This window comes from Triticum urartu, chromosome 1A (assembly GCF_056163025.1).
Source record: "Triticum urartu cultivar PI428250 chromosome 1A, HENAU_Tu73, whole genome shotgun sequence".
In the NCBI taxonomy this organism is placed as follows: Eukaryota; Viridiplantae; Streptophyta; class Magnoliopsida; order Poales; family Poaceae; genus Triticum; species Triticum urartu.
In genome coordinates this window covers 545,102,850-545,130,179 of record NC_141873.1, presented here as the reverse complement: position 1 = coordinate 545,130,179, position 27,330 = coordinate 545,102,850, and the positions used below count along the sequence as shown (strand labels likewise).

At 42.3% G+C, this 27,330-nt stretch overlaps 2 protein-coding genes and 3 non-coding genes across 5 annotated transcripts; 4 read left to right on the top strand and 1 right to left on the bottom strand.

Annotated features, from left to right (window-relative positions):
• The first annotated feature begins 4,349 nt into the window (after positions 1 to 4,349).
• Positions 4,350 to 6,915, top strand: LOC147992461 (pentatricopeptide repeat-containing protein At4g35130, chloroplastic-like). The gene has a single exon (XM_087530477.1). It carries the CDS (start codon positions 4,405 to 4,407, stop codon positions 6,301 to 6,303), a length of 1,899 nt encoding a protein of 632 aa, XP_087386603.1. The 5' UTR covers positions 4,350 to 4,404; the 3' UTR covers positions 6,304 to 6,915.
• Positions 6,916 to 7,015: 100 nt separating this feature from the next.
• TRNAH-GUG (transfer RNA histidin (anticodon GUG)) lies at positions 7,016 to 7,087 on the top strand. Its single transcript has one exon. It is a non-coding gene; the product is annotated as a tRNA-His (tRNA).
• A 3,598-nt stretch (positions 7,088 to 10,685) lies between these two features.
• On the top strand, positions 10,686 to 10,757 carry TRNAH-GUG (transfer RNA histidin (anticodon GUG)). The gene has a single exon. It is a non-coding gene; the product is annotated as a tRNA-His (tRNA).
• Positions 10,758 to 14,236: 3,479 nt separating this feature from the next.
• On the top strand, positions 14,237 to 14,308 carry TRNAH-GUG (transfer RNA histidin (anticodon GUG)). Its single transcript has one exon. It is a non-coding gene; the product is annotated as a tRNA-His (tRNA).
• Positions 14,309 to 15,945: 1,637 nt separating this feature from the next.
• LOC125530160 (Transcription factor IIIC, subunit 5) lies at positions 15,946 to 26,469 on the bottom strand. The gene is made up of 14 exons (XM_087530472.1): positions 26,107 to 26,469; positions 25,826 to 26,015; positions 25,462 to 25,560; positions 25,282 to 25,372; positions 24,525 to 24,591; positions 23,348 to 23,390; positions 21,647 to 21,818; positions 21,439 to 21,537; positions 20,094 to 20,159; positions 18,358 to 18,493; positions 17,802 to 17,997; positions 16,935 to 17,059; positions 16,824 to 16,860; positions 15,946 to 16,315 (listed from the first exon to the last, which is right to left on the bottom strand). The coding sequence occupies exons 1-14, from the start codon at positions 26,287 to 26,289 to the stop codon at positions 16,140 to 16,142; spliced, it is 1,680 nt and encodes a 559-aa protein (XP_087386598.1). The 5' UTR covers positions 26,290 to 26,469; the 3' UTR covers positions 15,946 to 16,139.
• Positions 26,470 to 27,330: the final 861 nt, after the last annotated feature.

The following is a 27,330-nucleotide window of genomic DNA, read 5'->3' as shown; positions in this document are numbered from 1 at the left end:
CGACGATGAACTCCTCCTCGATCGCCGCCCACTTTGCCGCCTTGCACCTCGTCTTCGGAGATGACGATGACCTCCCCGTCATTGTCGGCGAATATCTCTCGCTCCGCCTCCACGAGCTCGGGGTGTTGGCGGCAGAGGTCCTCCATGTACACCTCGAGGCAATCCCTCGCCTCTCGTTCCTCCCGAGCCATCGCCGTGCTCACCACACCCGAAGCCGGCGGGATGAGGTGGACCGGCGCCGTCCCAATCGGGAAGTTCAGCCTCGCGGTGGAGCCGTGGAACTGGACTTGCCACCGGTCGTATCCCATCGCCACGAGCTCCGCCGTGTGGAACGACTCGACCCACTTCCTCTTGTGGGTCTTCCGGTCGGTGATCTCCGCCACCCATGTCCCCCACGTGCGCTGCCGGACACCAAGGTGTGTCCTTTGCGGCGACCGCGGCGGGGGGAAGCTCTGGGAAGTCGACGAACCGGGCGGGGGCGGGCGGATCGGGCGAGCGGCGGCGGCTCAAAGATGCGCCACTAGAGGACAAACCGCGGGCGTGGTGGCGCGGATCCACGCTGCGGATCAGCGACGGGGACCTCCGGCCACTGCTTCCGGCCATTGGAAGGAGAGGGGGCGGCGGGGCCAGGGGAGGAAGCAGAGGAGGGAAAGAGAGGGAGATATTCTTTTACTCGGCCGCCGAGTGGTGGAGTAAATATAGGGAGATTCGCGATGGCTGAGTATACGTTTTACTCAGCTAACGCCGATTGGGGATATTTTACTCGTCTAAACGGTTATTAGGGATCGGCTAGAAATGTACTAGGAGCATTAGTGCACAACAAAATACCATATCATAGAGAGAGAGGGGCACAGATAGACATATGTAGCACACTTGACATACATAAGCTGATGATAAGGCAAATATGAGGATACAGGGCGCACATGCATCATGCATGCATGGACTCGTTGATGGCATGCATATACACTTTAAAATGCAGAGGAGCTCCAAAATATGCATGCATACCAGCAGACAGCAGACGAGAGAAACTATATATATAGATCACGGCGGACAACATTGTTTTAAAAATTTGAAGTGTTTAAGAATCAGCGCCTTGGAGTTGGAGACACTAATTATTGTGTGGAACCAGCGCCGACATCAGTTCCTTGAGCGGTGGAGGCCGGCTGACGATAGATGGTGGGCAGGCGATCCTGGGGGCAGCCGCCGAGCCCGAGGAACCGGGGGCGGCGGTTGATCCGCAGCGGCTCGGCGCCACGGGACAGAAAATCGCGGCGCTCGGCCATCGTGAGCTCGTGTTCCCTCCTCGCCTCGTCGGCCGTAGGCGGGGACCACGTGCCGCCGTCGACGAAGTCGCTGAGCTTGTACCTTCGCGTCGGGCGCTCCCAGCCCCAGCGGTACTCGTACGTGTCGGAGTCGTAGTCGAGGAGCTCGTCGTAGGGGTCGCCTTCCTCGCGGGGCGGGGGCGGACGCTTCAGGCCGGGCGGGGTGACGTCGCGGGGCGGCGGGGGGCCGCGGGTGCGCTTGCGGCGGGTCTTGGTGTGGTCGCCGTCCTCCTCCATGGCGCTGGCGATTAGGGTTTGGGTTTTAGTTCAGATATGAAGATTGCAAACGGAGGAGAGCTTCTGCTCTTCCTGCTGTATTTATCCGGCCTGGCTCATGGATACGTACCCAGCAGTATCTTTACTCTTACCGATCCGAGCCAAAATTGGCTCCAATCCGAGTCCAAGCAGTATCTTTACTTCAATCCGAGTCCAAAATTGGTGCGGAGAACTTTCGCCACTAGTTTGGCAGCCCAATCATGCGCACGCCTAACTGTTTTTTGGTTTCCATCTTTGTGCACACCAGCCCGTCCTTGATCCTCCTCGAACCAGATACATCACCGGTACCGGCAGGAACGTTGGCTTGTCCACGGCAACCATCGCGCCGGCGGCGTGCTGCTCCTCGTCTGTATCTCTCCACCAGGACGATGTCCGGCTTACCGCGTCGCTGCAATTGCCCTGATGCACGCCACACCCACGGCGCCCTGGCCGTACCCACGGTCAGGACTCAGGAGGAACAGGGGGTTGTCGTCTTTGCCGAGGAGCAACAGCCGCGGCACCGAGCGCCGGGACCTGGGGCTGGTTGACCTTGCCGTACTGCTGGACCTTACGTACCCACACCACGTGACGGCGTCGAGGTGGCCGGCGAGAGCGTGGGCGGTGCGCCAACGAAGCCGCAGCCGGGGGCGGGCTCCATGCAGTGGGGACACTCGATCCTGACCAGGGACTCGTCGTCCAGTACGCGCAGGGCCGGGTTCGATTCTGCAGCCGTTCTTGCACGCCTTAGCACTGTCCGCCGGGCTAATTAAGATACGGTCTAAACCATGCCATCGTGAAGCTCCAACTAAGCCTGGTCGCGATGACACTATTGAGGCCTTCTGCATGTAAGGGCAATAGGGCATCTCTAGATGATTCCTTAAAACCGGCTAGAGGAGTAAAAATTTTGGTTTACTACTTTAAACTGGATCTAGCAATTCCCCGATCCCCTAAACCGGTTAGTTCTTGTATAATGGGAGATGCTTAGTGAGGTGCTTAAAAAAATAAACCAGATTTTTTCTGAAGCACCGGTGCCTATTTCTATAGAAAAGACGCTTTTTTTTCGTCTATCCTGTACAAATAAGCACCGGTATTTGGAAATCCTGGTTTATTTCTCTAAGCACCTCCCATTGTATAAGGCCTTAGAGGAGTAAAATATTTACTCCAAGCGGCGGCCAATGAGTAAATATACACCCCACACGCCGAGTAAATCCCCTCTCCCACGGGCTGCACCCATCGACGGCCGCCGCCGCCCAATCGACCTACGCGTCGCACCCACGCCTAGTCCGTCGCACGCGCACCGGTAATGATGACTGGATCTGGCCAACGCCGCCCACCTCCCCCTTCCCCTCCTCCCTCGCCGCCGCCCATCCTCAATGCTCGGCCGGCAGATCCACGTCGCGGAGGCGCCTCCTCCTCCCGAGCAGGTGGCACACCAACCTTCCCCGACCTCTTGCCGCCACCGCCAGTGCAGAGATACCACGTCGTGCAGCAGTGGCTGTGGGGAATATGGGTCACCAAAATCTATGACCGAGACACTGGCAAGACCCACTTGTTGGGATCCTTCCACTCGGCGGAGGCAGTGGCGGGCGTGCATATGACATCAAGTCGGTGCACTTTCCCCCGGGATATTTGTTGCCACCGGAGTCGCCAATGGACCGCCGGGTGGGCACCACACACGAGAGGCAGGAGGACTGAGAAGCCCACGAGCGTCTCGCGGTGGATCAAGCCGATGAGGCCTACATGGCGGAGCTCCACCAACACTACCTGGAGCGTGTCGAGGCGTAGTGCCGCCTGTACGCAGAGTACATGGCGGTCAAGACCAAAGTCATGATCTATCAAGCGATGAAGGTGACGACGGCAACAACGGCCGGACCTAGTGATCGGCGGTTTGAGCAGGGCTGAGTGGAAGGCGGCCGAGAAAGAATCAGACTATGTTTTAAAGTTTCAAATTTTGTTTTAAGTTCTATGTAAAATATTTAGGATTTGCACCCAATGTCGTTTAACTATGTTTTATGTACTAGTTTGAACCTAATTTAGCACCGAATTTCTGTTCATATGCCTCTCAAATTTTTTACTCTGTTAAATTTAATTTAGGAGTTTGGCTAGAAATGAAATTACTTTAAAGTTTACTCGGGTGTTTACTCAAAAATTTAGGAGATCAGCTAGTGATGCCCTAAGCATGTTATACTTAATTATGTCTTAATTATAACGTTATTATTTATCGGCTCGTTTCGCACACTGTAAATTCTTGAAACTAGACACGCATACACTACTTACTCCATCCGTCTAGGTGTGTAAGTCATCTAACGAAAATCAAGTAATCCCAAAACACTTAGATACGGTACATTAACTCCTCTACGTTACTTGTTTCGTGACATATCAACCAATAAGAGATGTGGCCGTGCATGCTTTCAATGACTTGAGATTTTCAAACATAACATGCAGTGGTTTATTCATTGCATGCAATGCTATTAACTAGAAAAAAAACATTAAGTTCTCTCGTTTCCCCTCTATCTTGATCGCAATGCACAATCTAAAATGACTTATACACCTAGACATAGGGAGTACCAAGTATGTAGGTTTTAAACCAAATGGAAGCTTATATTCAAGGCGCCTGCTACGGCCAGCCGGCTAATACAGAGAAAGTATCTGGTAGAAACTCTTCTTCAGTGGAAGGATGGAAACTAGAACCTGTGCCATTGGATCGAAAGTGTACGTTGCCGATTAAATGATTGGGGGCGCGGCTGGAGATGCGCTTTACCCGGCTGCTGGAGCAGCGTGCCGGCGGGGACGAACTGGACGGCGGGCTTGTTGCAGTCGAACCAAGATGCCTCCACGTTCCTTTTCTGCATTTCGCCCAACACCCGCTCTGCTGATAGCCCCGCGCAGCAGCCTCCTCCTCCCCAGCTCACCGCCTCCGGCCACCTCCGCCTGCGCCACCGCCCCCCAATGGAACGCCGCCATCAGAGACCGCCTCGACTCCGGCCTCCCGGCGGCGGCCGTCTCCGCCTTCGCCGCCATGCTCCGCGCCGGCGCCCGCCCGGACGGCTTCACGCTCCCGCTGCTCAACCGCGCGGCGGCCTCGCTCGCCGTCGCTGGCCTCGTCGGGGCCGCCCACTCGGTCGGCGTCCGGACCGGGTTCGCCCTCAACCTGTACTTCTGCAACACCCTCGTCGACGCCTACGTGAGGCACGGCGCGGTCGCCTCCGCGCGGCAGCTGTTCGACGAAATGACTGCAAGGGACGTGGTTTCCTGGACCTCTCTGATATCTGCCTATGTCGGCACAGGCGACCGACGGGAGGTGTCCGGATTGGTGACCAAGATGCGGATGGACCGGTGCGAGCCGAGTGCGGTGACGCTCGCCGTCCTGCTTCGTCTGTGTACTGCCGAGAGGGACGTTCCTGGGGGGAGACAGCTGCACTGCTATGCGATGAAGAGCGGTTTAAGCGAAGAGCCGCTGGTTCTCAACTCAATACTGACGCACTTGAGCAGGACGGCGTCTGGCTTGGGCGACGCGGTGAGGCTGTTCGAGCTGTCCCCGGGAGGAAGAGATGCGGTTTCTTGGAACATTATAATCTCGGAGTTTTCGTCGCAGGGGAACGTTGCTCAAGTCATTGACATGTTTGAGAGGATGAGAAGAGAGGAAGTGTGTCCAACCTGCCAGACCTTAACTGCCCTGGTTGCTGCATTTGCCAAGCACAGGTGTCTTGAGCAAGGAGAAAAGCTCCATTGTTTCGTAATTAGGAGCGGGCTTACTGATCCAGTCTTGGTGGCATCCTTTCTGGATTTCTATGCTAAATGCGGTGAAATGGAATCTTCCGCCAAGTTGTTTGAGGAATTCAAGGGAACAGGCAGCTGCATATGGTCAGCCATGATGTGGGGTCTCATCCACCATGGGCACTTCTTACAGGTAGTCCATCTGTTTGGGCGAATGTTGAACTCTCAGCTAGCTATCAATGCTGACATGCTTCAAGGACTAGTCATCAGTTACATGGAATTAGGTGCTTCGCGGCTAGGTAAATCAGCTCATGGATACATCATACGGAACAGCCATGCTGCACAATATGAGAATAGTTGTTACTTGGAGACATCCATTGTTAAATTCTATGCTAGATGCGGGAACATCCATTTGGCACGCCGGTGCTTCAACAACATCCAGCAGAGAGACATTGTCGCATGGAGTTCAATGATTGAAGCGTACGCGATTCATGGCAATGGCAAGGAAGCTCTGGCATTGTTTGACCAAATGCTTGCGGAAGGAGTAATGCCAAACGGAGTGACCTTCCTGAGCTTGCTGTCAGCATGTAGTTACTCAGGGCTTGTTACTGAAGCTCGTGCATTGTTTGATTGCATGGTTAGGAAGTTTGGCATCACACCGGAGCTAGGCCACTACACTTGCATGGTGGACATCCTTGGCCGTTCAGGTAACCTAGATGAAGCTGCCCAAGTGATCAGTGCCATGAATGTTAAGCCAGACGGAAGAATTTGGGGTGCTCTCCTTGCATCATGCAAAACACATCCGAATGTCGAGCTGGCATCTTTTGCGGCTCGGAAACTTATGGAGTTGGAACCAGATAATGTTGGCTACCATGTGGTGTATAGTAATGTGCAAGCAGGCAGTGGTGATAGATGGCCTGAGGTGGAGCATATTAGACGCTCGATGGCAGTGATGGATGTGCAGAAGGTGCCTGCTTGGAGCTGTGTTGCTGACACCGGTAGCCCATGATCTGTATTCTGCACTGTACCACCGCCGTTTCTCCCATATACATTGTGGTTTTGTAAGATTATATGTGACCAGATAGTCTACTGAAGTAGTGGGATGTGACTGTCAGATTGACCAAGATTTACCAGTGTGGCAGTGTACCAAGGCCTTGATCTGTTAGGGAGTTAGTATTAATATCCATCCAAGCATATGAGATGAGATCAAGTTTTGAGCAGCCTATATACAGTATAAAGGTCGCAAATTAGCGAAGCCAACGTCAGGTGTTGTTTTAGTAGACGTTGGCCGGCTGTTTGCCGGGAGTAAGTGTATGCAATTAGGTTCAATCGAGCAATATTAACACACACAAAATTACAAGTCTGAATTTGGAGCAAAAAGGACAAAATGCCAGCTGATGTAAATAAGCTGCTATTCACAGTTCAAATGTTGTTCAAAGCAGAATTTGTATTGTTCCTGCTCTAACTGTTTGATCGCCTTAAGCTGCTGTTACCGCCTCAATATTTTAAATTTTTTATTTCTGTGAAAATTGCCTCAATATGTTGGCTTGTCTGTTGGCCAAGAGTGACACACACTGTGCCCTCATGCTCTTTTGTGGCCTGTGTCATGCTCTAGTTTATTCACAGGAGTTGAGATAGTGCTTTAAGTTTTGAAGTCTTGAAGAAGTCTTGAAGGAGGTATTTTTATACTTGTAGCTTGGTGGCCCAAAATAGACATAATTGTGGCTGTAGTTTAGTGGTGAGAATTCCACGTTGTGGCCGTGGAGACCTGGGCTCGAATCCCAGCAGCCACACAATTCTTTTTTGCTATTTTTTCCCCACATTTTTTCTTTTTTTCCCCACAATTCTTCATTGCAATCTAGATGTCTGATTGCATGTAATTGCTCCTGCATGATGATTAGATTATTCTTTTCATGCAAAAAATTACATCAGCCATTATTATCAGAAATGGATTTTAACCTGTTTTCAGCAAGTTTGTAACAAGTATATTTTTTCAAAAAAAGAATATAACAAGAGTGAAATGAAGGACATTTTTCCCATCAAGTACTCTGCCACTGTGGCAAGCTTATTAGAGATTTGGATCATTTAAGATCATCGAAAGTCTGCAGGCTAAAGAGGTATATTGCAGCCACACAATCTTTTTTGCTATTTTTTCCCCACATTTTTTCTTTTTTTCCCCACAATTCTTCATTGCAATCTAGATGTCTGATTGCATGTAATTGCTCCTGCATGATGATTAGATTATTCTTTTCATGCAAAAAATTTACATCAGCCATTATTATCAGAAATGGATTTTAACCTGTTTTCAGCAAGTTTGTAACAAGTATATTTTTTCAAAAAAAGAATATAACAAGAGTGAAATGAAGGACATTTTTCCCATCAAGTACTCTGCCACTGTGGCAAGCTTATTAGAGATTTGGATCATTTAAGATCATCGAAAGTCTGCAGGCTAAAGAGGTATATTGCAGCCACACAATTCTTTTTTGCTATTTTTTCCCCACATTTTTTCTTTTTTGACAGTACATTCATTGCAATCTAGATGTCTGATTGCATGTAATTGCTCCTGCATGATGATTAGATTATTCTTTTCATGCAAAAAATTACATCAGCTATTATTATTAGAAATGGATTTTAACCAGTTTTCAGCAAGTTTATAACAAGTATATTTTTTCAAAAAAAGAATATAACAAGAGTGAAATGAAGGACATTTTTCCCATCAAGTACTCTGCCACTGTGGCAAGCTTATTAGAGATTTGGATCATTTAAGATCATTGAAAGTCTGCAGGCTAAAGAGGTATATTGCCAATATGGCCAGACCATGCTAAGGCAGAGGATGGTGGCTTATTAGAGATTTGGATCATTTAAGATCATCGAAAGTCTGCAGGCTAAAGAGGTATATTGCAGCCACACAATTCTTTTTTGCTATTTTTTCCCCACATTTTTTCTTTTTTTCCCCACAATTCTTCATTGCAATCTAGATGTCTGATTGCATGTAATTGCTCCTGCATGATGATTAGATTATTCTTTTCATGCAAAAAATTACATCAGCCATTATTATCAGAAATGGATTTTAACCTGTTTTCAGCAAGTTTGTAACAAGTATATTTTTTCAAAAAAAGAATATAACAAGAGTGAAATGAAGGACATTTTTCCCATCAAGTACTCTGCCACTGTGGCAAGCTTATTAGAGATTTGGATCATTTAAGATCATCGAAAGTCTGCAGGCTAAAGAGGTATATTGCAGCCACACAATTCTTTTTTGCTATTTTTTCCCCACATTTTTTCTTTTTTGACAGTACATTCATTGCAATCTAGATGTCTGATTGCATGTAATTGCTCCTGCATGATGATTAGATTATTCTTTTCATGCAAAAAATTACATCAGCTATTATTATTAGAAATGGATTTTAACCAGTTTTCAGCAAGTTTATAACAAGTATATTTTTTCAAAAAAAGAATATAACAAGAGTGAAATGAAGGACATTTTTCCCATCAAGTACTCTGCCACTGTGGCAAGCTTATTAGAGATTTGGATCATTTAAGATCATTGAAAGTCTGCAGGCTAAAGAGGTATATTGCCAATATGGCCAGACCATGCTAAGGCAGAGGATGGTGGCTTTCTTCTTCTTCTTCTTCTTCTTCTTCTTTTTGAAAAGGAGGATACAATTCTTTTTTGCTATTTTTCCCCACATTTTTTCTTTTTTGACAGTACATTCATTGCAATCTAGATGTCTGATTGCATGTAATTGCTCCTGCATGATGATTAGATTATTCTTTTCATGCAAAAAATTACATCAGCTATTATTATCAGAAATGGATTTTAACCTATTTTCAGCAAGTTTATAACTAGTATATTTTTTCAAAAAAAGAATATAACAAGAGTGAAATGAAGGACATTTTTCCCATCAAGTACTCTGCCACTGTGGCAAGCTTATTAGAGATTTGGATCATTTAAGATCATCGAAAGTCTGCAGGCTAAAGAGGTATATTGCCAATATGGCCAGACCATGCTAAGGCGGAGGATGGTGGCTTTCTTCTTCTTCTTCTTCTTTTTGAAAAGGAGGATACACCCCCGGTGGCTTTCTTCTTATTCCACTGTTTTGTCAAATTGAATTTGAAACTGAATGTGTGAACTCAGTGTTTTGGCAGATGGGAAAATATTTTTTGTGCAATGAGATCTTTATATGATACAGACCTCATATCGATAACTGAGAGATGGGAAACGAGTTTTTGTGCAATGGGAAACGAGTGTTGATTTCCTAGCATTTATTTCTGGATCTGCGATGACCATGCTCTGATCATCTCCATCAGCCATGAGAACAGAGTTAAGCTAGACACATTGGTTACTAGATTAGGAAGAGTTCTGATCATCTAGCTGTAATAACTTCTGTTCTTTACATAAATTTGACTTTGATTTTAAATGCTCTATAGGACCCAACAGAAGATACCCTGCATCTTTAGTGGGAGAAGTCCAAAATGGTTGCAGTTGAGGCGAGGATGGGAACACAGGAGGTATGGATGGTGATGCAGAGCCTTCTCACTATGTACACGTGTTTTATTTTTTTTCCTTGCCACAACTTGCTCAATTTTATGTGTTGAGCAGATAATTCAACTTGCTCAATTTTAACCACGTCTATTCTTCCATGTTTTGTGAGCATAGCCTTTTTTATTGGGTGACAAAAACATTCTTAGCATTAAATTAAGTTTGTTTCTGAATGTTTAAGTGTATAGGTGAGCTTGAATGCTTGATGATCTGTCATAAAATATTTGTGAGAAGATGGATGGAATCTTGGTAGAAAGAATACCATGCTGAAATCTGAAGAATGCACATATATAATTTGCCCTAAAATAACAGGAAATATTGAAAATTTGAAATGTTTTTATGATGGTTCAGGAAATATGGTTATACTCCCTCCGTCCCAAAATAAGTGTCTCAACTTTGTACTAACTTTAGTACAAAGTTACACTAGGGCTAAGACACTTATTTTGGGACAGAGGGAGTACTTTTATTTTGTTGGCTACGAGATTAACAAAGGGGGCCTTATGTTGGCTGATCAAAGTTACCCTTAACTTCCTTTTTCCCTTTGTAGGCTGAAGCTCAAGGCGTCAATCAAAACAGAGTAAGAGAATTAGCTGGGAATGGTGCAGTGGTATGAAATTTAAAAGAAGCTAAATATAAAGCTGAATAGCTGGAGCCAAGCATGATGGCATGCAGTCATGCTCTGGTTTATTTACAGGTATTGAGATAGTGGTTAAGTTTGTTTTTGTTTCTCTAGGTTTTAGCATTTTTGATCTAAATGCCAACATCATATCGCAACAGAAGAAAGTGTGTAAAGGTCTTGAAGGAGACATTTGTCTACTTGTAATTTGAAGCTCAAAATACACATGATTGTGGCTGTAGTTTAGTGGTGAGAATTCCACGTTGTGGCCGTGGAGACCTGGGCTCGAATCCCAGCAGCCACATAATTGTTTTGCTAGGTTTTTATTCTCACATTTTGTCCCTTTTCTTTTTCACAGTACTCTTCTTGCACTGCCAGATGATTAGATTATTCTTTTCCATGCAAAAAATCTCAGTTGTTATTAATCTGAAATGGATTGTAACCTGCTTTGAGCAAGTTTCTATGATGAGAATAAATTATAAAAAGAGTATTTTTCAAAAAAAATAAACAAGAGTTTTGCTAGGTTTTTATTCTCACATTTTTCTTTTTCACAGTACTCTTCTTGCAAGAGTGGATTGAGGGACATTTTCCTATCAAGTACTCAGGCACCGTGACAAGCTTATTAGAGATTTGGAGCCTTTAAGATCATTGAAAAGGCTAAAGAGATATGTTGCCCATATGGCCACAATAGAACATGTCTAGTTAGTTTTGTTTTACGGCTCAAAAGAAAAAGTTAGGTTTTTTTTTGCTTCTCTTTCCAATTGTCTAAATAATCTCTTTACATGAGTATAATACCCGAATGAAAAATTATCAATGAAACACCTTTGAGCCGCCCTAGTCGTCCCGATATAGTGTGCGGTGACGTCTTTGGCCAGAGTGATTGTGGTTGATCTGACCGGCGACCACACCTGGGCTTCCCCACTCGGCAGCGGCATGTAAGTCCAACCGCTCTCTCTTTCCTCTCTGTTGTTTTTTTTATTTTGATTTCAGGGTAATAGGAGAAATAGAGATTTAGGGTTTGGGACGAATTGTGGGGGAAATTAGATGAACATGTCATGTATGTACAAGGTTCTCTGAAACTGGATGAACATGTCCACTATACAAAGAGTTCTAATGCAATAGGATGAGCATGTTCTCTAAAATTGGGCATTGGTTCAGTGTTAGTGTTTTAAAATTGGGGATAGTCAAATTATATGTATGTTCATTTTGAACATGTTATCTGAAATTAGTTATTTGCATAGTACTCCCTCTGTAAAGAAATATAAGGGCGTTTACATCTTATATTCCTTTACAGAGGGAGCATATGTTTATCTGCGTGTAGTAATATATGTATGTCGGGAATTAGATCTTGGTTTTTATATGCTTGACATTGAAGCTATTACAATTAGTGTTAAATAAGCTTATATATTTATTTCTTAAACATGGTATCAAGGATGTTAGTGACTAGTTTATTTGCTTCAGGTGTGTTACTAATTATGGGATTGGGGTAGCAACTAATTATGTTATTTTACTAAAGTTTGTTTTTAGTTTGGATGATGAAATATGGGAAATAAGATCTTGGTTTTTATTCTCACATTTTGTCCCTTTTCTTTTTCACAGTACTCTTCTTGCACTGCCAGATGATTAGATTATTCTTTTTCATGCAAAAAATCTCAGTTGTTATTAATCTGAAATGGATTGTAACCTGCTTTGAGCAAGTTTCTATGATGAGAATAAATTATAAAAAGAGTATTTTCAAAAAAAATAAACAAGAGTTTTGCTAGGTTTTTATTCTCACATTTTTCTTTTTCACAGTACTCTTCTTGCACTGCCAAATGATTAGATTATTCTTTTTCATGCAAAAAATCTCAGTTGTTATTAATCTGAAATGGATTGTAACCTGCTTTGAGCAAGTTTCTATGATGAGAATAAATTAGAAAAAGAGTATTTAAAAAAAATAAACAAGAGTGGATTGAGGGACATTTTCCTATCAAGTACTCAGGCACCGTGACAAGCTTATTAGAGATTTGGAGCCTTTAAGATCATTGAAAAGGCTAAAGAGATATGTTGCCCATATGGCCACAATAGAACATGTCTAGTTAGTTTTGTTTTACGGCTCAAAAGAAAAAGTTAGGTTTTTTTTGCTTCTCTTTCCAATTGTATAAATAATCTCTTTACATGAGTATAATACCCGAATGAAAAATTATCAATGAAACACCTTTGAGCCGCCCTAGTCGTCCCGATATAGTGTGCGGTGACGTCTTTGGCCAGAGTGATTGTGGTTGATCTGACCGGCGACCACACCTGGGCTTCCCCACTCGGCAGTGGCATGTAAGTCCAACCGCTCTCTCTTTCCTCTCTGTTGTTTTTTTTTATTTTGATTTCAGGGTAATAGGAGAAATAGAGATTTAGGGTTTGGGACGAATTGTGGGGGAAATTAGATGAACATGTCATGTATGTACAAGGTTCTCTGAAACTGGATGAACATGTCCACTATACAGAGAGTTCTAGTGCAATAGGATGAGCATGTTCTCTAAAATTGGGCATTGGTTCAGTGTTAGTGTTTTAAAATTGGGGATAGTCAAATTATATGTATGTTCATTTTGAACATGTTATCTGAAATTAGTTATTTGCATAGTACTCCCTCTGTAAAGAAATATAAGAGCGTTTACATCTTATATTCCTTTACAGAGGGAGCATATGTTTATCTGCGTGTAGTAATATATGTATGTCAGGAATTAGATCTTGGTTTTTATATGCTTGACATTGAAGCTATTACAATTAGTGTTAAATAAGCTTATATATTTATTTCTTAAACATGGTATCAAGGATGTTAGTGACTAGTTTATTTGCTTCAGGTGTGTTACTAATTATGGGATTGGGGTAGCAACTAATTATGTTATTTTACTAAAGTTTGTTTTTAGTTTGGATGATGAAATATGGGAAATAAGGTTCCATTTGCAAGGCGGAGACAATATGTAAAGAACAATTTATTTACCAGAGATACACTTAATTAATATCGTAGCCCAGATTGGGACCCATTGCTATGGAAATTAGGGAAGCCAACGATAGGGTGTTGTTTTAGTAGATGATGGCCGGCTGTGTGGTGGGAGTAAGTGCCATGCAATTAGGTGCAATCGAGCGATATACAAGGTGTATCTAGGGCAGCACAAAATTACAAGTCAGAATTTGAAGAAAAAGGGACAAATGCTGATGTAAATAAGCTGCTATTCGCAGTTCAATTAATGTTCAAAGCAAAAAATTGCATTGTTCCTTTCCCTACTGTCCGTTGCTACTCAAATTTTTTTTGCATTGTTCCTGCTCTAATTGTTTGAGCACCTTAAGCAGTTGTTACCACCTCAATTATTTTTTATTTTGCAAAAACCGCCTCAATATGTTGGCTTGTCTATCGGCCTTCAGTGCACACATTGTGTCCTCGGCTTCACAACTACTCCCTCCGTCCCGTAATGTAAGACGTTTTTTGACACTACCGTAGTGTCAGAAAGCATCTTATATTATGGGACGGAGGGAGTACGTCCATAGTCTGCTCTTTGGTGACTTGTGGCATGCTCTAGTTTATTTACAGGTATTAAGATAGTGGTTAAGTATGTTAAAAAAATTGTGGGGAACACTCGTTCTCTAGGTTTTAGCATTTTTTTGTCTACATGCCAACAATTTGACCCTAGGTTTATTTTTTAGTGGGAAATACTTGTGCTCTAATTAGGTTTTATCACGGGCCTATGTAGTGTGATATCAACAGAAGAAAGTGTATAGAGAGGGTTCTCGCTAAAATTGCACATGATTGTGGCTGTAGTTTAGTGGTGAGAATTCCACGTTGTGGCCGTGGAGACCTGGGCTCGAATCCCAGCAGCCACACAATTTCTTTTGCTAATTTTTTTCCCACATTCTTTCCTTTTTATAGTAGATTTCTTGCAATTCAGACACACAGTTTCTTTTGCTAATTGTCTAAATAATCTCTTGACGTGAGTAATACCCGGATGGAAAATATTGCTATCCCGACGATCTTTATCTTAATTTCTTTTGCTAAGTCATGTGCGCGATACAAAGTTTCTAGTAGAGAACTTCTTTGAGTCATCATATTTTTCTGTTCATATGAAGGAAATTAATATGCAATTTTTCAAAATTGGGGAATCCAAAATGAAACCCTTTTTTTGCTTATCTATGGAACACCTTCGAGGACATAGTAAAATGCACTTGCCTATTTGGATCCTTTGCACAAAGAAGAAAACACCGAACAATTTCTTTTGCTAATTTTTTTCCCACATTCTTTCCTTTTTATAGTAGATTTCTTGCAATTCAGACACACAGTTTCTTTTGCTAATTGTCTAAATAATCTCTTGACGTGAGTAATACCCGGATGGAAAATATTGCTATCCCGACGATCTTTATCTTAATTTCTTTTGCTAAGTCATGTGCGCGATACAAAGTTTCTAGTAGAGAACTTCTTTGAGTCATCATATTTTTCTGTTCATATGAAGGAAATTAATATGCAATTTTTCAAAATTGGGGAATCCAAAATGAAACCCTTTTTTTGCTTATCTATGGAACACCTTCGAGGACATAGTAAAATGCACTTGCCTATTTGGATCCTTTGCACAAAGAAGAAAACACCGAACATATGAATACCCAATTCACACGACTTGATTTTTTGTGCGAGGAGCTCAGATAAAAAAAAAAGGATACATGGGACAGTGACTAGATTATCATTCTCTTGCAAAATATCACCTTAGTTTGCTTGGTGATCGGCTTATTTACGGATGTTATGTTTGATGTTTTATTGAGATGTACCGCAGAATTGAAGTCATGACATGTGTTTGGAAACCCAATGGAAAATGATCGCCTAGAATGGTGAAATACGACTAGTCTGTACTTCATGCGCTTTTAAGGTTGTTTGATGAATTGCTGGTGAACACAAGTAGCTGGTCTAGGTTCCAGGAGTTAGGAACAAGAGCCCTCCTATTCTCCTTGGCACATCGTACGCATCTATTTGACATTGATGGGATGACACTGATCGTTTTACCAAGATTTTGCTAGTTTTGAGTAAACTTCCCAGGCGAGTTTAGTTGCCCCAGTTAGATGCACCCCATATATCGGAAATGTTGCGCCCAATATCCAGCACCAATTTTCAGCGTGGAGTTATGGACTCGGTGTCGCAGCTCCCGTGTAGAAATCGTGTCAAACTGGAAGCAACCTTCACAGTTTTTCTTAGGGTAGTAATCTGACAGCACCCAGAGTACACTAGTAACGAACACAACAGTGCAATACACTACGACGAAACCACGCTCTGTTGAAAACGCACGGGCGGAATACAAGAACAGTGCAATACACTACGACGAAACCACACTCCATTGAAAACGCACGGGCCGGAAATACAAAGCACTAAAGAAATACTCCATCCCATAATATAAGATGCTATTACATCCAATATACTCACATATTGGATGTAATAACATCATAATATTATGGGATAGAGGGAGTAGCTGACAGGACAATTATAGTGAACTAGCTTCTAGTGACATCCAACATCATGTTAACAAGGCTAAATATCTAGCTCCATAGATAGCTAAACAACCTGCTATGAAATCCTAAACAACCCTAGAGCCTAAAATCCAATGAACAAAGTACTGTCAACAACGGCCCATAAAATATAACCTGAGGATATCTTGCCACTCCCCAAAAGGCCCCACTAACCATCGGAATATTCTTCATCGTCACTAGGCTGTTCGAAAATTTCAAACTCCCCATCACTTGCTTCACCATTATTAAGGGCATCACCTGATTTATTCTGGCCATCTTCATTCAGTGGAAAGCTGCGCAAAACCTCCTCAAGGTATCCAGTGGAGAAGCCTTCTCCAAGTGTGTCTGATACATCTTATAGGAAAACACCAGCAACACAACTTCCAACACTCATATATTAAAAGAGAAAGGGAAAAAATCAATGCAATGCAAAGGTTCTTTAACCATGTAAAAGCCGACTCAAGGATTGAGAAAAGAAACTTTGGTTAGTAATCGCAACCTTAAGTACTGCTTCTTGTTACTCCAACCTCAAAAATGTAAAATCTGGTAACTCATTTGAAATATTTGCAAGAAAGGGAAATCAACAAGTTTACACTAAGCAACCAGAACTAGCCCAGTTCCCTTCTCCCCAGGTCATGAATTAACTGCTGCAGAAAGTGAGTGAAACCGTAGCCCAACTTGTTGTGTTTGTACTCTTTGTTAACCAACATATTGTAATATTTTTACTGCTACCTTCCTTACAGGAAAAAGATGAGTGTCAGGCACAGAGAGGAATGGGCACAAAGTTGCAACAGCCTGGTACTTTTTCCCCATGAGAAATCAAATTTCATAAAATGAATTGTATTAAGGATACAGGACTCATGTAAGGCGAAATCAGGAACATCCTCGGCCTACATAGATATAGTAAACAATTAGTTACTGTAGAGCATATTATAGGGCCAAAGGTGCAAGTAGTGACACATACCATGGCTGGAGAATCATAACCATCTGATTCCTCTTTATCTTCCTCTTCCTCGTCATCAGCATCTTCACTATCAGAGTTGTTAGTGTCCATCTGATCCTCAGATCCAACATGTTCAGCAGGAGCTTCTGCAGAATAAATAGGATTTAACAAGCAGTCTCTTACAGAAATGTAGGGGAAGGCTGCGTACTATAGACCCAAAGTGGTCGGACCCTTCCCCGGACCCTGCGCAAGCGGGAGCTACATGCACCGGGCTGCCCTTTTTTTTATGGATGTGCTTAAGTATCTCTCTAGGAAGAAGAACAAACATTTGTTCATCGAACACACGAGCTACCAATTGACCTGAACTTGTATCAAAGCCCATACAAACAGAAGTACAAACCTAGCATGCACGAAAATGGGATATAGAAACATGAACCTTGTTCATAAGCATTTTTAAGCTAGATAGTGCACTTGGGTATTTTCTACGAATTTCCTTAAAGATAGCATAGTGCTAGAAAAAGTTAGAATGTGGATAATATGTCCAGTGCAAACAAAGAGAATATTGTACTCACAGGTCAAGTTTTCTATCATGTTCTAGTACTATAAACCTTTTGGGAATTTCTCGTGAGCTCATAAGTAGTCAAACCTAAAATAGCTCCAAATGAATCTTGGTTCACAAAATTAGATTAATAAAGCCATCGAAGCAGTATATAATTAGCTCAATGAAAATTGTTTTGAACGATGCAGGTACGCAGCAAGTTCATACTGCTCAGTAAGAGGTCTACAAATCACGAAACGCGAAACATACACTATGTCTGCAGGGTACCCAGCGGCCAGAGCCCATAAGTATTAAACAAATATGCATTTGACTAGTAGATGAGACTAGACCTTCATCAACATCTTTTCTTTCCTTCAGTTGCTCAGATCTGCAAATAGCTTCCTGCTTTTTGGACCTTTCAAGAAGTTGATGGGAACTTCTCAAAAGGGTTTTGGCATCTTCATTAGGACATAATGAGAGGAACCTTATGCATAGTTGTAACCTCAAACTTTTAATCATTGGCTTAGAAAACCAACCTGTCGAATGCTACATAGGGATTAGTTAGTTTATGCATGCAAAGAAATGTTGTTACAAGCAATGAATCAAGATTATTACACAGATTATGATCACAGCAAATTTGGGAGAACTTGGTATGATTAAAAGTGGTCGATGAAGGTACACAAGCAGAGCTGCTTGCAACAGAAAAACTACGTAGTCTGACACTTTCCCTCAACAAGACACTTACAATGATTGTACAGTGAGATTTCTGAAGGCCAGCAAAATGCCACAAAAGTTAATTCATGTCAGATACACAAGTAGATAAGTAACAGTTGATATGTTATGCCCATACAATGTTTATGTTCTTTCTATCCAAAAAAGCATAAAAACAAATATTTAGTTACTCACTGAGCAAGTTGATTGATGAGAAGGTTTTCTAATTTCGGCTTGAATGAAGTCATCTTTCAGTTCAAATAATTGCAGGAAGATGAAACTTTTCGATGGCATCCTTTCAAGCTTGCACATCTCTGACCACTTCTCAGATCTTACATGTCAAAAGAAAAGAAAAAATGTATAAGCAGGAGGGAGAAGAACAAGCAGCAAATGTAAAGGCCTTCTTATTCAAAGAGAGCAGCATTTAAACAAAGCCATTCATAACCCAAGTTTATTTGTGAACAGACAATGACACCACCAGGCACCAGAGAACACAATCATCTGGAGATATGAAGTGAGGAACTAAATATGTTACGGCAGATTTGCCCCCATAAATGTTCAACTGGATTGACACAAACAAAAGTGAAGAGCTAAGCATTTGTTCACCATATCGGGAAACTGTCAGGATTATTACATGGTTCGTGTTGTGCTCATACTAGAGATGATGCCCGTGTGTTGCTGTGGAAACTGGATGCAATTATTTCAATGAGATCTGATAGTATGAAACATTAGTATTTATATTAACATTATGGAATTGAAACATTAGTATTTATATTAACATTATGAATAAAGGAGAAGAAGTTTATCAATTTTTTTTATTTTATTTAATTATTATATAGTTGTAGAATATTTATTGAATATGAGTAGCATGCATGGTGTATGCTAGCGTGGGTCTTTTCCCATGCATGGTGGCATGGTGACTTGGCATAGTTGTATGTTGAGAGAATTAGAGTTAGTGGGGATCAATTATTTAGGTATATAGGATTAGTTCTTCCCAGTGACCCAGTAGTTCAACAGAAAACCTTGAAAACACTCATAGTGGAACATGCATTACTACATCTACAGTTCAAAAGTATTTTGATAGAAACCCTTAGTGGAGAACTAGAATATGCCAAAGCCAATTTTATGTTCCTATCTGTAATGAAGCTTCAACACTTTATGCACATGTAGTGTTTGAGAATTGCACCTGGATGTATGACCTAAATTCTCATTACGGAAGTTTCACTATTTAATTACAATCAAGTCCTCTACAAAGTCCCACCCAATTGCAGTTAGAAGGTGGAATCAATTATGGTCACTATCACTATGAAAAAACTTTGCAGCGTGAAGTTTGACGCACCATAACAAGTACCTAACTTAACTGCAGAACAGCTCCTACTATTACCATGTTCACCTTTTCCCACAATCAAGCTAAATTAATATATTTATCTATTTCAGTGAAGAAATACTACGTACTTCTGAGAAATCTACGTAACAGAAACATGCTTATTATTGCTCAAATCAGCAGGCTAATGTTAAGAATTGGCACATACATTCACTGTTTTGGGTACTGAAAAATGGACACAAACGTTTTAGTTGAATTGCAAACAAATCAGTATCTTATATTCAACTAAAATCTTATACAGTGGGCACTGGCGTCCATTGGATTCACACGAGGTGTGGCAGGAATTCATGATGAGGTTTAAAAAAGGTATTACATTTACTAGGTGTATCCCGTTTTGGGCATGGGCACGGAGTAGAGTGTGCATCTTTTGATCACCAAGTTCTTTCGCCAGTAATAAAAGGCTAGTAACTATATAGTATTACGAAGTATTTTTAACAACGAGACACTAATATAGGAAACAACGGGGAAGTTGAGAGACAGATCTTTTAAATAATGCAATGATATAACAGTGGCTCGAAATGCAAGCAAAAAGAAATATATGACTCACCCATTGTGCCTTTTCGTTTGAAGATTCCTTAGCTCAGGAGGCATGCGAAAATCAATTCGCTGATATCTAGCACAAGAACATCATTTTTAAAAGATTCTAAGATAGCCAAGAAATAGAGTTCCAAGACAAGAATGAAATGCATAGGTAAAGAAAGATTGTGGTCGCAAGAAATGTAGCTAAGAGATTCTCCTTTTTACAAGTTTGTTACTCCGGGTTATTTTAACATTTGACTGCAAAGCTAAAGCATGATTGTCATAAAGTTTCTTCTCCTCATACATGGAAGAAGTTACATTTTCAGGATAGGAACTCCTCAAAGAAGGTTTCTGAGAATATGATGGATGTTGTCTCTAGTTAGATGAACTATTCTTTTGGAAGTAGATTTGATCATCGATGTTACTTTTTTTTCAAGGATACATCCAGACGGACACATAGTAGCAGGGAATAAAGGCCAAGATCTCCTGTTTGACCTTTTCTGGCTACATTGCGAGAGACATGGTTCTGGGCGAGATACAGGGGGAGGCGTGAAGCTGGTGGCTGGCTAGGCTTTTTCCGTTCAGTGCCTTCAAAGTGTCCAGAAGATGAGCAGGATCGCAGTTCTCACGTCCCTTGAGAGTTGGCCCTCACCTTCCCGAGAAGATCACCAATCAATAAGGTCGGTGCCCAGAACCGGCATCCAGCCCATCCTCATCGATGTTACTTGATTGGATTGTTTTTTTCTACAATTTAACCTTGGTTGTAGCGTTATAATATGATTGCTAACAATGTTACTAACCTTGGAATAGAGAAGTTGTGGGGCCAGGACAACAGGTCAACAGGAGATAGAGATATGCTGATCTGAATTCCAAACCAACCCAGACCTATCCAACAATCCAACACCCAGACAGCAGATGTAACCCTTATAAGTTCTAGAGGATGTATTTCAGTTACATACTTTTACCGAGAAGCAATCTAGTAATATATATTTTTCATTCTCATCTCGCTTTCTCATTAAGTAGCCCATCACCGCATTATCCATATACTAAAAGAATTGCATTTGCACTCTTCTCTTAAATTTAGCAGTAGTCTAATGATTCAACTGTAAAGGAAAAACCATTTGGCTAATGTAGTGTAGTTCAGAAAGATAAGACTTGTCAATGTTTGATAATGGAGTTCGCATTTCAAATATTTTTTTTAGGGTAGCTCATATTTCATAGGTTCTGATATGACAACTTTATGGTCATTGATATTTGCAGCTGAAAAAAGAAACATCAGACGCATTCCTTACAATTTAAGTAATAGGCTCTGCTCTCAAAAGAATATTTAATGAATGTCAAATAAGCAAATAGTTCAACAAAGCAGTGCTTACATTCGTGACTCAGGATCTTTACGAGGATCATATTCTTTTTTGATCCAGAATTTACCAAAGGGTCCAGTAGAGAAGTAGTATCCAGCTTTAAACAAAAGGCTGAGCAAGCACACAAAAAGAAACAAAATGAATGAAGAGACGATAGTTGGAAGATGTTAAGACATATTGAAAGGCCTAAATGATTCAGGAGTTAAAGAAACAACGATACCTTTTGAACTGGCTTGTTGACACATGCACACCATCATCAATCAAACGTTCATAAAGTGACTGTCTTGGCCACACAGGACGCTCGTCAAATAATTTGCACACAGCCATCTGCGAATCCCACTCTGACGAATTCCTTGGTATGTGGTCTTCCCAGTTAACCTTCTTGGGGACAGGTAAATGGCAATTAAGGTAAACAAGGATATGCTTGAGGAAATGAGGAAGATAATTTCCTTCCTCGGAGCACTATCTAAGATTTTGCAAAGACACCCTCTTACGAGGAAAATTCATGGATAGCCACGTCAGAATAACAGAGTATAGGTCATAATGGAACACCAAGTTTTAAACATAAAGGGTCATTTATGGCAAAAAAATTATACTACCATCGCATGTCACCACTGCATTGTTCTATCTCCAAATACAAAAGGATACATAAAATTATCAGAAAATATGGGTGGTGTCATTGTTATTGCTGGTGTTCTCTTTTACCACAGTACTGTACGAGAGGCACTTATGTGTAAAATAAATGCATTGACAGGGAGCACAATTATTTATATTGGAGAAATATAAAGGAGTGCTATTACTGGGTTGCTTGTCATTCCAACTTCTGAAATAACCAACACCCTCACCCCAGCATAGCACTTCGCTTCCGGGTTTTTGGAAGAATCAATTGACTTCTCCCTTCTTCATTGATCCGGGAGAAAGGGAACCGACTACCAGTTGGGAAGCTAAACATCAAGGTTGTGGATTTATGAGGATACTGACACGCCGGAATAAAAAATGGATATAATTCAGAAAGATTAAAAAAAGGATTCCCATAAATTATGCAGAAATAATAATATAAATTCCTTAATTACACCATGGCAGTTGCTAATATGAGTTGAGATAAGAGTAAAATGTTAATGCAAGGCAGATAAACTGTGAAAACAAAAGAATTTTTTTCCCAAGAAGCATATAGAACTCTGCCCCTCAACACAAAGTCAAGACTCTAGTACGTCTCTTGATGGAACCTAAATAAACATACTAACCTCCTCGTGCAAAATGTTCTCTTTTCCTGTTTTTGGTCTCTTCCGTTCTTTTGCCTAGCTCTAAATTATTTTTTAGCTCTTGATTTTCTCACTCCTTGTTAGCTTACTTCAATATTCCTTCATTTTGGCTCAAAACCATAAGCTCCAACTGCTTTAATATCATACACGCAAATGGCAATATATCTTATATGCCACTTGAAGTGTGCAAGAAAGATGTTGGATCTGCCACCTATGCTTGCGTATTTTGCAGTGGCGCACATGAAACAGATGTCACCAGTGTTGTGATTCACTTCCAATGGTCAGCGCTCAGAATACCCATATTCGATGATTACATAGTGCTGACCATGACTTGATTTGAGGACAGCGGCAATGCCCCTACCTAAGGCCGAGCTCACCTACAACCCGGCCATGTCATGTGCCTTACCTGCCCCTGCCCATGGGACCTGACCTGAGACCAAGCTCCACCATCAAATGCATTTTGGTCCCTTTCTATCCTCAAATGTTGAAAGTGGCACTTAACACTAGTTACGGATGCTTCTGATGGCAATCTCAATACAATACGTGAAGTCAGGTGACAGATCCAAACATTTTATAAAACAGAGTAACATGTAAGATGTTGTCCTATGTTTATTAAGAAAGTACACAAAGTTGATGGTATAACACTAAACAAAGGATATCTTGAATGTTGAAAGGAAGTGCAAGGGTTGGTTCAATATCCATCTGCAAGCAAAGAAAAACAGTCATCACCAATGCAGTCAATAAGCTATTTCACACCAACTACAATGGACACATCTCCCAAGAGAAGGCATTGAATGAGGTAGCAGAAAAAAAATGTCCTAACCGCTATTCAAGTAAGCGTGGTAACCAAAGGTGCAATGAGAGCAATATAAAAAACTTGAGTGGAATGTCTACATATGGCAAAAAATTGTGCTATGAAGGCTGCTCCCATTTTCCTCTGAAAATGATGGGTGGGAAGCAGCCTATCTCACAACAACTGATCATACCTCACAAAACTATCAACATAAAGCAGCAAAGATATGATAGAGACTTAGTAACTAATTAGCCGCTTTCGAAGGGATAAATGTTACAGCAACAAATATAGCTGAAGTTATTGCAAAGTGTAACATATGTACATATTCAGCAAATAATGTAGTGCAATACAACAAAATATAGGGTAAATCAAGACAGGGAAGTAACATTGTTCTAAATAACAGCCTTTGCGACGATGATAGCAGCTACTATGAGTTAGTCACAGGTCTATCTTCACGCTATACACATAGCATGTAGAAGGATTACTTGCTCTTTTGAGGCATCCTCACTAAGATTCATGAGCGCTTCCTCAAGAAACTATTAAGGAAGCAGGTTTGACAGCACCACTTAAGACAGATGATGTAGAGTAAACCCTTAGCAATGCCCTCAGGTGAAACAGTACAAAAATTCAGAACTCAATGTTCAGTTGTGTGTTTTCTATGACTAGCCGTATTTCCATGCGTTGCTATGGATAAATAGAAATCATATATCCCAGTTGTAACTCCTGTAGATATCATATATTTAAGGAAGGTAGAAGGAGAGATGCTGAGAATACCACCGCTCACCAACTCCACCTTTTAAGTAAAGCCTGACTGCACATAAATAGTCATATCTATAACTGCTAAACCGCTTTCAGACCGAGCGGCATGTCTCTTACCGCTTACTGCTATTTAGAGTGTTGGTTAGCAATGTAGGGCCGAGTACAGTTTACCCAAAAGAGTAAACTGAGAAAAATGTCACAATTATATTTAGTAGACATTCATGAGAACCTAGAATCACTGCAACAGATAAGCAACAGAAAAGGTCCATGCAAGGAGGATCAACCTCCCACCGATGCCGCACAACTCCCCTTTGCATGCTCTTGGATAGTGCATTGGTCGATGGTAGAAGCCTAAAAAATTGCAGTAAATATTATTAAGCAATATTTTAATGATATATTATTTGTCATATATATATATATATAATGGTGAAATAAAATTTTAAAAGCTAGTGGAGCTAATCCCAGAAGCTACGCAGACAACTTAGCTCCACTTTTCCAAGGGTGAGAAAGTAAGAATAACATGTTTTTATCTAGATAAAAATAATATTTGGGAGCATTCTGATCAATTCTGAAATTATTGTCGGTGCCTTAGTGAAGATTCATGTGCCCACACAACTGGTGCTACAACGTTGACCATGTGAATGAGTGTGCTGATGAAAGGCATTTGTCGGCAAAAAATCGTGCGGCACTTATAGGAAACCGAACCTACTGTCATTCCTTTACAGGTGACGAAGAAAAAAACCATGATGATTGCACAAAGCAAAAGAGACTCGTCACTGGAGATGATTTGAGAAAAAAAAAAGGACTTTCAACAATTGAGTTGTTCAACTAGAAGATGAACACAACAAATTTACAAAGCTTGTTTAGGTTAGCATTGACTTCAAATATTTCAAGCCACAGATATAGTCATGGTTATTTATATATATCCAGCAGATATTTGAGGTACCAGCAGCAAATCAGATACTGATAAATACTCACACACACACACACCACCCACCCAAATTCAACGTCATTGTAAACTGTGAAACTAGGAGCACTTACGCTATGTTTGTTGGATTATCCTTTATTGCGAAGAGCGGTGGTACCAACATCATGACATCTCCATCATCCGTGTCTAGACCTCCTGCCTTATCTGCCATGCAGAAGGGGAAAGGAGTGATCAGAAATGGCAACATCAAGCCATTGCATCATCAAAGTAGAGAAAGTCCGAAGGTATTCTACCAGTGCCCAAATCATCTTTAACATTGGGACAATCTAACCGTTTTCTTTTTCTCACTTGAGCAGCATGAACTGGGACGACATGCTGAAAATCTGCCATGCCTGCATAAACTTGTGTATGAGCAAATTTGCGTGTACAAAATTCTGCATTCAAACACATCATTGCCTCCAAATAAAGTCTTATATTTGTAACATCCATAGTCCAACATAGTGTATCATACTGGTAAACACCATATCATAATCTATTAGCTACTAGCTAGAGTTGCTCCAACTGGTCAAAAGAGGCGAGCCTTGGAACATGACAGCCGTTCCAAAGCGTAATAAAGACCAAGGCATTTCATCGAACAGGTTGTGGCCAAGCGCTCACCATCGAAATGGTAGGCGGTCCGGACGCGCGCCACCACCTCAGCACGCGGTGGCGCGGAGCCTCCCTTGGGCCTTGAGAGGCGGAGGAGCAGGCCGGTGGAGGCGCGGGGCTCGCCGAAGGTCGGGTGGCAATCGGGGTCCTCCGGGCGGAAGCGGAGCTCGAGGCGGGAGCCGGGGTCGGAACTCCGGACCTGCGGGGGATCGGAGAACAAGCGGAAGTAGGTCACTCCGCTTGCGCTGCCTGATGGAAGCGAGAGGGGTGAGGGTTCTAGGTGTGCGTACCTTGGCGATGGCGGGGAGGCCGCCGAGGGTATGGGTAGCGCGAGCGGGAGAGGAGGGGTATCCGGGGTAGTGCACGGCCAAGGCCTCCGTCCGCGGGAGTGTGCCGCTGACGGCGCCGTCCGTGATGGTGGACGGTGACTCGGGCACCGCCGCCCCCGTGGGGGCGGGGCTGGAGGAGACCATCTGGGAGGCAAAGTTAGAGGGGGTGTTTGATAGGGCGGGCGGTGGGGTTTGGCCTCCGGCGTCGCCTGCCGGGCTCGCGGACGGAGTGGAGGCGAAGGCAGGGGACCGGCGGAGAGGGTGGCGGCCGACGAAGGGGAGTGGCGCCGCGGTGGTCCGGTGGAGGACGAGGGTGTCCGGGGCCTCTTGGGCTGGCTTCTCTCGTCGAGCCCACTTATTTGGCCCATTCAGGAGTGCCTCATTAGGCTGTGGGCCTGAGAAAGGTGGGCTGTCATCTAAAAGCCTGGGGGGAAATGAGCCGGCCCAGGAGGCAGCGTGCGCGTCCGTTCCCTCCTTCCTGTTTCTTTCGTTCGGGAGTTGGTTTTCTTTCGGGGGGTTTTCTGTGTGTGTTTTTTGTTACGGTTTTTTTATTTTTCGTTGTTTTCCTTTTCTCTTTTCAGATTTGACTTTCAGTACCCCTTCAAAGGATTTTTGGTGGGATTTCTCCTGGGCACGAGAGGCACGGTGATTTTGTTTGTGTTTTTATTCGTAGATTTCTTTTTTCAAAATGTTTTATATTTTGAATCGTGTGTTTAAATCATGAACCGTCTTCATCATTGCATTTCTCGCATCGAGATTTCTGAAACTAGATCTTATGTTGATAAACATTTTTATGCATATCTATGCTCTCAACTAGTAGTAACTTGTGCTTACAAACTGTACCAACACGTACTTCCAAGTAAACTAATTTGTGCTTTTTGCGAAGGGCGTGCTTCACTTTTTTGAGGAAGCGTGGTTGGAGCTTACAACCGAGGAACACAATTGCGCTTTCATGCGGAAATAGAAAAATGAGGACCAAGAAACCAGAAGACCAGAAGACCCCAAAAAAACTAAAAAAACAGGAGAAAAAAATCCACAGGCAAAAAATCAAAAGAAAAAAACATAAACCAAAAAATCAGGAATCGGTAAAAAATAAAGACAAAAAAGGGGAAATGAAGAAAACAGAATCGAAAAAACCAAAAAACAAGAAACCAAAAAGATGCAAATGCACATCATGCTTCACTT